The sequence below is a fragment of the Patiria miniata genome, unplaced genomic scaffold (genome assembly GCF_015706575.1).
Source record: "Patiria miniata isolate m_02_andy unplaced genomic scaffold, ASM1570657v1 HiC_scaffold_8, whole genome shotgun sequence".
NCBI lineage: Eukaryota > Metazoa > Echinodermata > Asteroidea > Valvatida > Asterinidae > Patiria > Patiria miniata.
The window spans coordinates 8,599,832-8,611,879 of NW_024037075.1; the positions used below are offsets into that span (position 1 = coordinate 8,599,832).

Sequence of the window (12,048 nt, forward strand, 5' to 3'; positions counted from 1 at the left end):
TCTTTACTTCTTGAGCATAATGATGGAACGACTGTAGAATTGAATGAAATGAGGAAATATGAAAAGAGATGATGAAAACAAGGAGATTTATCTGCAGTATAGGAAAACAAAAGCAATGTGAATGAAGAGTGAAAAGTAGTTTGTGCTGCTTTTTTAAGCCCCGCCGGTGAAAATACTGTTTCTGCCTCGTCTGTGTGCGTGAGTATGTAAACACAGGCAATCATGGACTAGGGACAAAAGAGTTAGGGCACAAACAAAGGGTCCATGATTGACCGATATTCCATGATTGAAATTCGTGTACAAAACCAGTGAGCGCTCTTGCTAAAAAGTACAAACAAATAACTGAGTACAAACAAAGGAATGAGGATTAGGGACAATAGAGGTCCACGATTGCCAGTGTTTACAAAGATGGGTGCATGTTTATGGTGGAAATCGAGTACACACAAGTGAAGCATCATCGAGTAATTGAGGACAGGAGTCAAGGACGACCTCGATTAGAAAACGTGTACAAAACCAATGGGAGCTGTAGCAAAAAAGGTAGACTATCAACAAAAGATCGATGATGAGGAACTTTAGAAAATCCTTGATTTACACCATAAACAAACCTATGTGCCAGCATGTGTGCGTGCATCACACTTTTGCTTTCAAAATGATAGCACGAGTTGGACTTGATGGACATGTATGTCATGAACCTTGATAGGTAGCTTGCTATTGCCACCTTCAGCTTAATGTGTTTGGACCCTGGTTCATTAAAGCAATAGAAAAGTTTTTCCCGCCATAACACACAAAAAACTGGTCAAATCAATTTATCATGGGGATCCTCCAGAAACCTGTCACTTTTTGGACCCCTTAGGCCAAGGTCAATGTGTTTATTAAAACATCAGAAATAGTTTTCACAGCATTTACATGTAACTCAAGAAAAACTGTGCATATCAACTTGGGACTTGGTACGGTAGATGCAAATAGGTGGAATGTTTTGGGGGTTTCCAAATCACTTTTGGACTCATATGCCAAATGTCTAGGCTCTAATTAAAATACAAGAAATAATGTCATCATAATAAGTTATTTGTCGGGCAACATGACAGGTAACTTATACAGACATTTCTTTTTCCATGGATGTGGCACTTTTCAACCTTTAAAGTGTACTGAATGCACACTTCAACGTGTACATGTGTACATGCACTTTTACATGTGCACATAATAACTTGTATTTTGCTTTGTGTAAAATGTGTACCGTCAGTAACTCACCAGCCAGCTGTACTCTTATATGTACTCCAAATTTGATAACTCATGTTTGACTTGTCAGATCATCATGGTTGAAATTGAAAGAATAGTGATATCATATGTACTCATTGAATACAGGAATAGGAAACTATTCCTTGTGATTGTTTAAGTATACATGCACCTCACATTTTGCCTACATACATTTTGCACTATGTGTACCCACTGGTCTGGTCTCCTTTTATTCATGTTCCTGGTACACGATCTATTCACATTCACTCACTCTTTTAAATCACATACAATGACTTCCAAGTGGAAAAGCAAACAAATAATTTGTATTCCGGGGTCATAGGCGTCAATACAGTGTAAGAAACGATAATGATGTAAATGAATGTTCCATGTGACCCAGGTAAGTTGATGTTAAAAGAGTGGTGTCATGTCATGGGAACAGTCACAGTTGTGGGGCGTTTTAGCTTATTTAACACAACTTTTCTTGTTATTCGTTGAAAAATGAATCAAACTGCTGCAAACTACTTACTTGACTGGATTGACCTGAAACATACAAATCAAAGAAAGGTGAATGGCCTAATCAGCAGGACCTTTGTCAATGGCTGATCGTTAGAGGAACTTTGTTTGTAGGATCAAAAATATATTGATACTTGATTGTGCTTTCTTAAACAACACAGTGACTACAACCAGTGCACCCTCAACAACAGAGGCACCCTCAACAACAGGTGAGCTAACGGTTTTGTTGCTAATCCTCAAAAAAGCAAAAATTGTCTACAAGTGCTCCAACAGAACTTGCTAAACAATATTTGATGCATGGGAAAATGTTGATAATCAAACAGTATACAAATATTGAGTGGATCAGCGTGGAATGGGAGGAATATTATCGCAAAGTAAAATCTGGACTTTTCCATTTCACGAGGCAAACCGAGTGAACTGGAAAAGTCCAGATTTTACCGAGCAATAATATTCCTCCCATTTCACAATTGAAAGCCGCTCAATATTTGTTTTATATAACTGACATATAAATCCTTGTCATTTGATAAGTTTGAACTTTTATTTCAATACAAAATTGGTGAAAAATGTATTTCTCTCTTCCAAACCACCCCTTCACGAAAATGTTTGAACCCAAGGCAGTAGTGCTGGCTCTTTGGAACAATACACACTACGCGCAATGCTGAATGTGCACACCAACATGCATTTGCACACAAATACTGCGTCATGATCCCAACTGTTGAATAGTATTTCCCATTCCCCATGGGCGGATAGTACTTTTTGAGCCACAGTGTGAATGGAAAAAATAACGAATGTCCCGTTATGCGAGTTCCACCAATCAAATGACAAGGATCTGTATGTTGGTTATATAATTATAATTCACGACTGTCCAGAACTAGATGTGACTGTATGAGGGATTTAATACTAATTTTTTTTATACCTCTGTCTTAAATACTGTATTTTTATTGGCCTAGAACGATCACACGTTCAGTTTGTGTAAAAAGTCATGGCACACTCATAGAGGAAGTACAGTGTTAAAAGCTTGTATTGTTAGTACCCACGCTATTTTCACCATGTTTTCTCACATGAGTGCGAGCAGCGAAGTAGCAGATGATCAGCTGTTTTTAGCACGCGACATGCATGTGAGTCGACGTTCGATTGTCATGATTGTTGTGTATACTCCCTTTTTTTCATATCACACTCCAAAGAATCCAAGACAGAGGTATAACAAAAGAATAATTGTCTACGCTGATGTGGCATAATGACCTTTTGAACACCCGAGGGGCGTATCCTCGGGTGTTCAAAACGTCATATCCCACATCACAGCAGTCAACAATGGACCGATCCAGTAAGCACTGCCCCATGGTATTCTGACCAATCACAGTCGTGATTTATGTCCGACATGCGTGCACAAAAGTCCGACATGCGAGCACGCGCGTATGACGCGCGCAGCCAGAAAATGCAGTGTGGCATTGGAGAGGAGCACGTGTTAATTTGCCCACGTGCGCAGTGGGAGGGGCTTACTGGATCGGTCCATTGCCAAATGACTGTGAGATAGAAAGAATTCAACAAAAGGGGGACAACAGAGTGTCAAATTGGGCCATCATCTATAACAACTTGTATCAAACTATGGAAGAGAAAGTTAATCAATGTTATTACCAACAGTAGCGGTGTGCTACCAGATTATATGCAACGTGATCTAGATTGTGTTCACTTGAATTTTTTGCATTGAAAATAGAAACCAGCATGTAACATTATTATGACTTTAATACTCTAAACAGAAGTCTCAACAACCGAGACTAGAACCACTGTGGTGAGTACTACCGTTACTTCTACTGTACCATCAACTACTGAGGCACCATCAACTACTGAGGAGGTGACAACCACTGTTGTGTACACAACTACTCCAGAGTCAACTACTGTTGAAGAGACGACTACAGTACAGAGCACCACTGAAGAAAGCACAACTGGTAATTCAAAACAAATAATTCTCTTATACCAAGTGCTTCCATGAAGGTTCAAGATTTAATTGATATTATGACCCTTATAAGGAACACATCAGGAGATTTTTAGAAAATAAAGACCAGTAAAGCAAAAAGAGCAAAAGATTATTTTGTTTTCACCCAACTCAAATTGAAACTTTGTGGACTGTATCTTATAGGTCCTCCAAGTACAACGGAGCAGTCAACTACTCGCGTGACAACTACTGAGGCTCCCTCAACAACTGCCCTACCTTCAACAACTGCCCCACCTTCAACAACTGCCCCACCTTCAACGACCAAGGAGGTAACAACAGTTGTGACCACTACCCCTGAATCTACCACAAAGGAAGTCACCACAGTGCAGTCTACAACAGGTTAGATATAAACTCATGTGGCATTTGGATCTGATGTTGGAATGGTTAGACAGACTGTTTTTGTTCTTTCCATGTTAGTGTCTGGTTTGTGAGTTTGAATTCCGCTTGAGGCTTGGAGCCTGACATGCCCTCTTTGGCAAGCAGCTGACAATCTTGGTTCCTCCACCTATTGAGCGGGTCAACACATAGCTATTTGGCTTTGAGCATTTTTCTAACGAGTAGGGAATTTAACTTTTTAGCACTTGTATGAAATTGTATTACCTTGTATTTACTCCAAAAATCAAGAAAACTTTTGAGTGCTAGGGCTGTTTGGGGAAATTTGAGGATTGAATGACTTGACATTTGTTGGCACTTTGAGGGCTAAGTGGCTGATTATACTGACCCTTCTGTGTTGATATTTAATATTATGGCACTTTTATATGCAATTGCTGAAATCATATTTATCAACTATAAGATAAGATTCATGAAGGAAATGGAAAAAAATAATAACAATAATAAACAGCATTTATAAGGCGCGCTTTATCGGTATGACATTCAAAGGTGCCTCAAGTATTATGAAAACTTGCTGGAATGATCTGTACCACAATTTTGTACAAAACAAAAAATCAAGGAAAAGAAATAGGTAAAGTTCATAGCTTATAATCTTCAAGTTTATTATACCTTTGAAGATTACAACTGACAAACATTTTATCATTTTCCCAATAACAGAGGCCTCCACGACAGAGGCTAGAACCACTGTTGTGAGTACTACCGTTACTTCAACTGTACCATCAACTACTGAGGCACCATCGACTACTGAGGAGGTGACAACCACTGTTGTGTACACAACTACTCCAGAGTCAACTACTGTTGAAGAGACGACTACAGTACAGAGCACCACTGAAGAAAGTACAACTGGTAATTCAAAACAAATAATTCTCTTATACCAAGTGCTTCCATGAAGGTTCAAGATTTAATTGATATTATGACCCTTATATGGAATGCATGAGGAGATTTAAAAAAAAAATTACCAGGAAAGAGCAAAGAGCAAAAGAATATTTTGTTTTCACCTAACTCAAATTGAAACTTTGTGGACTGTATCTTATAGGTCCTCCAAGTACAACGGAGCAGTCAACTACTCGCGTGACAACTACTGAGGCTCCCTCAACAACTGCCCCACCTTCAACAACTGCCCCACCTTCAACGACCAAGGAGGTAACAACAGTTGTGACCACTACCCCTGAATCTACCACAAAGGAAGTCACCACAGTGCAGTCTACAACAGGTTAGATACAACCTCATGTGGCATTTGGATCTGATGTTGGAATGGTTAGACAGACTGTTTTTGTTCTTTCCATGTTAGTGTCTGGTTTGTGAGTTTGAATTCCGCTTGAGGCTTGGAGCCTGACATGCCCTCTTTGGCAAGCAGCTGACAATCTTGGTTTTCCACCTATTGAGCGTGTCAACACATAGCTATTTGGCTTTGAGCATTTTTCTAATGAGTAGGGAATTTAACTTTTTAGCACTTGTATGAAATTGTATTACATTGTATTTACTCCATAAATCATTAAAACTTTTGAGTGCTTGGGCTGTTTAGGGAAGTTTGAGGATTGAATGACTTGACATTTGTATGCGCTTCGAGGGCTAAGTGGTTGATTAAACTGACCCTTCTGTGTTGATATTTAATATTATGGCACTTTTATATACAATTGCTGAAATTATATTGATCAACCATAAGATAGGGAAATGGAAAAAATAATAACAATAATAAACAGCATTTATAAGGCGCGCTTTATCGGTATGACATTCAAAGGTGCCTCAAGTATTATGAAAACTTGCTGGAATGATCTGTACCACAATTTTGTACAAAACAAAAAATCAAGGAAAGGAAATAGGTAAAGTTCATAGCTTATAATCTTCAAGTTTATTATACCTTTGAAGATTACAACTGACAAACATTTTATCATTTTCCCAATAACAGAGGCCTCCACGACAGAGGCTAGAACCACTGTTGTGAGTACTACCGTTACTTCAACTGTACCGTCAACTACTGAGGCACCATCGACTACTGAGGAGGTGACAACCACTGTTGTGTACACAACTACTCCAGAGTCAACTACAGTTGAAGAGACGACTACAGTACTGAGCACCACTGAAGAAAGTACAACTGGTAATTCATGAACAATAATTCTCTTTTACCAAGTGCTTCCATGAATTTGAAGGTGCAAGATGTCATTTATATTCATAAATACCTAAGACAGTTTTTAAAAACCCCATTCCTCTTGGTCCAGAGTATGTCACGTGGCTGGTCTTCAACGGTTAATAAAGACATGGCTGGCTGGTGTTAAACACTAGTCACATGAAATTTGGACTCCTATGAAATCTGGTGCTTTACCGTTTTATCGGTTGAAGGTTCACAATTTGGCTCACATAGGCATGCGTAATACTACCGGTGGTTCAGAATTTCGTAGTCCTAAATTTACAATACACCGGCACAGCTGCGTTATGCGCCACATCACTAGTGCATGTGATGCGCACGCCAATCTCCGTAATTTATAAGGAGTTTTTTTTACAACACTCGCGAGACTGGACATACCATAATAATGCTTGAAGGGTGTCCCAAAAAACATGAGATAAACTTGTTGAACACTTTTGTCTTTTGGACTGAAAAGTTTTGATTATTTAACCAAAAAGGTATTGATGAATGGGAATAAATATGTACTTGACCGGTATTAAACACTTTGTTTCAAGGGAATGTACAACATTTGCTTCAATTGTCAGAAATAAATGAATTTGGAAGATTAGTATGTCATAGCAAATATTGTTAAACTGACTTGCTTCACATTTTGGGTTTGGAGATGCTGGAAAATCCAAGAAAACCAACCATTTTCTTGTAGTCTGGTTCCCTGATCCCACTTAAGATGAAACAGAACAATTTATATACTTTGGGGAATTGTAAGGTCAGAGAATCAGTCTAGCAGGCTTGAACCCCTTCACAGAGGTGTAATCAATTGCAAAGAAAATGTGGAATAACTAAATATGAAAACTTAGAAGCAGTTTTGAAAAAAAAGCCAGTTTTCTCCAACGCTGGTCGGCCAACCAGCGTTGGAAAAATTCAAGTTTTCCTGAAAATGTCAGCACACCTGGAGCCACAATTTTAAAGGATGCTTTGGACTTTCATTCCCTTACAATCCAATAAAATATTTCGTGATAATTTGATCATATCATTTTTTGATGTTTGCAAATGTTGTATCTTCCCTAATTATGACCCTAATAAGGAATATATCAGGAATTTTTGTTTCCTTTTAGGCCTTTACAATGGAATAGAAAATAAGTTTCTCATTGAAATGAAGATCAGTAAAGAGCAAAAGAGCTGAATGTTATTTTGTTTTAACCCCACTCAAGTTAAAACTTTGTGGACTTTATCTTTTAGGTCCTCCAAGTACAACAGAGAAGTCAACTACTCGTGTGACAACTACTGAGGCTCCCTCAACAACTGTCCCACCCTCAACAACTGCCCCACCTTCAACAACTGCCCCACCTTCAACAACTGCCCCACCTTCAACGACTGCTCCACCTTCAACAACTGCCCCACCTTCAACAACTGCCCCACCCTCAACAACTGCCCCACCCTCAACAACTGCCCCACCTTCAACAACTGCTCCACCTTTAACAACTGCTCCACCTTCAACAACCAAGGAGGTAACAACAGTTGTGACTACTACCCCTGAATCTACCACAAAGGAAGTCACTACAGTGGAGTCGACAACAGGTTAGAGGTTTTGGGATAGACATTTGATTCTGATAGTCGCATGGTTAAAGGGAACGTTTGAGTTACTTACAGCATTGCTCCTATAATGTTTGGCCTGAGTCTTGAACTGTTTGGATTGCTTGCAATGCTGCTTTAGGTTAGCGGCCCCCAAACTTTGTTTTTTCCCCAAATTTTCTACTGCTGGGTACCTCTTGCCATTTCACTATTTCAGTGCATTGGGCCGTAATTGGTATAAAAAATGATTCTGATTTCATTAGTAAGGTTGTTTCAGATTTATACCTCCATTCAAGACACTGGATTCATTTTTTATAAACAGATGTTATATAAATTCCTGTATTAAAATTACTGCTTATAAAATCACACTCACAAAAAATTAACAGGACCAGTAGTGTAACAAAGGGGAGTATGGGGAAGGGGATTCCCCCTGCCCACTCAAAGCCTGTGACTCCCAGTGACACCACTGAAAGGGGCAAGAATTAAGCAGAAATTACTAAATTATTGTTTCATAAGTAAGATTAGAGGCTTTACGTTGTGGAGGTACTAATAAATGAAAGGTTTGCAGAAACACCATGTGGGAATAACTTCTTAAACTAAGAGAATGGCTCTAAATACCTCTGGTTCTTTTCAGAACCATTCTCTTATTGAGAAATTATTCCCACATGGTGTTTCTGCAAACCTCTCATTCATCATCTTTTCATCATTTTCAATGGTATGCATCGTTATGTTTTTTATTTCCTTCATTTTTATTTTGAATCACATCAGTGTCAACTACTTCACCACCATCAACTACTCCAGAGGTATGTGCGGATGATCTTGACAAATTGCCAAATGTGACGATAATACGCGAAGACCCAGAATCAGGCAATGAATTACCTCCGACTGACTGGTGGCGCCCTAGCAACCCACCCAACGATGTTACATCACCACACAATGGATCATGTTTGGGGGCTACCTTCAGCCCACGGGTTGAAATCACGTCGGTCATCATAAAGACAGAACAAGGCCCACCGGGAGACATAACTGTTTCCTTCAAATTTCAACCAGGTGACAGGCAACCATACCTGCCTCTAGTAGATGAAGCTGGCTCTCCTATCTTTATTGGCAAAACAGATCAAAAGATCTATCTACCATCAAGTATGGCGTTGGTGACGGGACTCAAAGTTTGCATCATCACCTCAAACCCAGATGGTTACAAAGTGATATTCAACGGTTGTGAACACGGAGGTATTTTTATAGTCACTTATTTTCTCTTTACTTCTTGAGCATAATGATGGAACGACTGTAGAATTGAATGAAATGAGGAAATATGAAAAGAGATGATGAAAACAAGGAGATTTATCTGCAGTATAGGAAAACAAAAGCAATGTGAATGAAGAGTGAAAAGTAGTTTGTGCTGCTTTTTTAAGCCCCGCCGGTGAAAATACTGTTTCTGCCTCGTCTGTGTGCGTGAGTATGTAAACACAGGCAATCATGGACTAGGGACAAAAGAGTTAGGGCACAAACAAAGGGTCCATGATTGACCGATATTCCATGATTGAAATTCGTGTACAAAACCAGTGAGCGCTCTTGCTAAAAAGTACAAACAAAGTACTGAGTACAAACAAAGGAATGAGGATTAGGGACAATAGGGGTCCACGTTTGCCAGTGTTTACAAAGATGGGTGCATGTTTATGGTGGAAATCGAGTACACACAAGTGAAGCATCATCGAGTAATTGAGGACAGGAGTCAAGGACGACCTCGATTAGAAAACGTGTACAAAACCAATGGGAGCTGTAGCAAAAAAGGTAGACTATCAACAAAAGATCGATGATGAGGAACTTTAGAAAATCCTTGATTTACACCATAAACATACCTATGTGCCAGCATGTGTGCGTGCATCACACTTTTGCTTTCAAAATGATAGCACGAGTTGGACTTGATGGACATGTATGTCATGAACCTTGATAGGTAGCTTGCTATTGCCACCTTCAGCTTAATGTGTTTGGACCCTGGTTCATTAAAGCAATAGAAAAGTTTTTCCCGCCATAACACACAAAAAACTGGTCAAATCAATTTATCATGGGGATCCTCCAGAAACCTGTCACTTTTTGGACCCCTTAGGCCAAGGTCAATGTGTTTATTAAAACATCAGAAATAGTTTTCTCAGCATTTACATGTAATTCAAGAAAAACTGTGCATATCAACTTGGGACTTGGTACGGTAGATGCAAATAGGTGGAATGTTTTGGGGGTTTCCAAATCACTTTTGGACTCATATGCCAAATGTCTAGGCTCTAATTAAAATACAAGAAATAATGTCATCATAGTAAGTTACTTGTCGGGCAACATGACAGGTAACTTATTCAGACATTTCTTTTTCCATGGATGTGGCACTTTTCAACCTTTAAAGTGTACTGAATGCAAACTTCAACGTGTACATGTGTACATGCACTATTACATGTGCACATAATAACTTGTATTTTGCATTGTGTAAAATGTGTACCGTCAGTTACTCACCAGCCAGCTGTACACTTATATGTACTCCAAATTTGATAACTCATGTTTGACTTGTCAGATCATCATGGTTGAAATTGAAAGAATAGTGATATCATATGTACTCATTGAATACAGGAATAGGAAACTATTCCTTGTGATTGTTTAAGTATACATGCACCTCACATTTTGCCTACCTACATTTTGCACTATGTGTACCCACTGGTCTGGTCTCCTTTTATTCATGTTCCTGGTACACGATCTATTCACATTCACTCACTCTTTTAAATCACATACAATGACTTCCAAGTGGAAAAGCAAACAAATAATTTGTATTCCGGGGTCATAGGCGTCAATACAGTGTAAGAAACGATAATGATGTAAATGAATGTTCCATGTGACCCAGGTAAGTTGATGTTAAAAGAGTGGTGTCATGTCATGGGAACAGTCACAGTTGTGGGGCGTTTTAGCTTATTTAACACAACTTTTCTTGTTATTCGTTGAAAAATGAATCAAACTGCTGCAAACTACTTACTTGACTGGATTGACCTGAAACATACAAATCAAAGAAAGGTGAATGGCCTAATCAGCAGGACCTTTGTCAATGGCTGATCGTTAGAGGAACTTTGTTTGTAGGATCAAAAATATATTGATACTTGATTGTGCTTTCTTAAACAACACAGTGACTACAACCAGTGCACCCTCAACAACAGAGGCACCCTCAACAACAGGTGAGCTAACGGTTTTGTTGCTAATCCTCAAAAAAGCAAACATTGTCTACAAGTGCTCCAACAGAACTTGCTAAACAATATTTGATGCATGGGAAAATGTTGATAATCAAACAGTATACAAATATTGAGTGGATCAGCGTGGAATGGGAGGAATATTATTGCAAAGTAAAATCTGGACTTTTCCATTTCAAGAGGCCAACCGAGTGAACTGGGAAAGTCCAGATTTTACCGAGCAATAATATTCCTCCCATTTCACAATTGAAAGCCACTCAATATTTGTTTTATATAACTGACATATAAATCCTTGTCATTTGATAAGTTTGAACTTTTATTTCAATACAAAATTGGTGAAAAATGTATTTCTCTCTTCCAAACCACCCCTTCACGAAAAATGTTTGAACCCAAGGCAGTAGTGCTGGCTCTTTGGAACAATACACACTACGCGCAATGCTGAATGTGCACACCAACATGCATTTGCACACAAATACTGCATCATGATCCCAACTGTTGAATAGTATTTCCCATTCCCCATGGGCGGATAGTACTTTTTGAGCCACAGTGTGAATGGAAAAAATAACGAATGTCCCGTTTTGCGAGTTCCACCAATCAAATGACAAGGATCTGTATGTTGGTTATATAATTATAATTCACGACTGTCCAGAACTAGATGTGACTGTATGAGGGATTTAATACTAATTTTTTTTATACCTCTGTCTTAAATACTGTATTTTTATTGGCCTAGAACGATCACACGTTCAGTTTGTGTAAAAAGTCATGGCACACTCATAGAGGAAGTACAGTGTTAAAAGCTTGTATTGTTAGTACCCACGCTATTTTCACCATGTTTTCTCACATGAGTGCGAGCAGCGAAGTAGCAGATGATCAGCTGTTTTTAGCACGCGACATGCATGTGAGTCGACGTTCGATTGTCATGATTGTTGTGTATACTCCCTTTTTTTCATATCACACTCCAAAGAATCCAAGACAGAGGTATAACAAAAGAATAATTGTCTACG

The 12,048-nt window shown here is 38.9% G+C and overlaps 1 protein-coding gene across 1 annotated transcript in view; it reads left to right on the forward strand.

The window, feature by feature from the left end:
* The window catches only part of LOC119719705 (mucin-2-like), a 180,664-nt gene that overhangs the window by 139,756 nt on the left and 28,860 nt on the right, over nt 1–12,048 (forward strand). Inside the window, exons 66-72 of the mRNA XM_038189202.1 lie at nt 1,908–1,955; nt 3,504–3,636; nt 3,884–3,918; nt 5,166–5,342; nt 6,039–6,227; nt 8,592–9,053; nt 10,985–11,032. Coding sequence (XP_038045130.1) covers nt 1,908–1,955; nt 3,504–3,636; nt 3,884–3,918; nt 5,166–5,342; nt 6,039–6,227; nt 8,592–9,053; nt 10,985–11,032 — 1,092 coding nt within the window. The remainder of the gene's footprint in view (nt 1–1,907; nt 1,956–3,503; nt 3,637–3,883; nt 3,919–5,165; nt 5,343–6,038; nt 6,228–8,591; nt 9,054–10,984; nt 11,033–12,048) is intronic.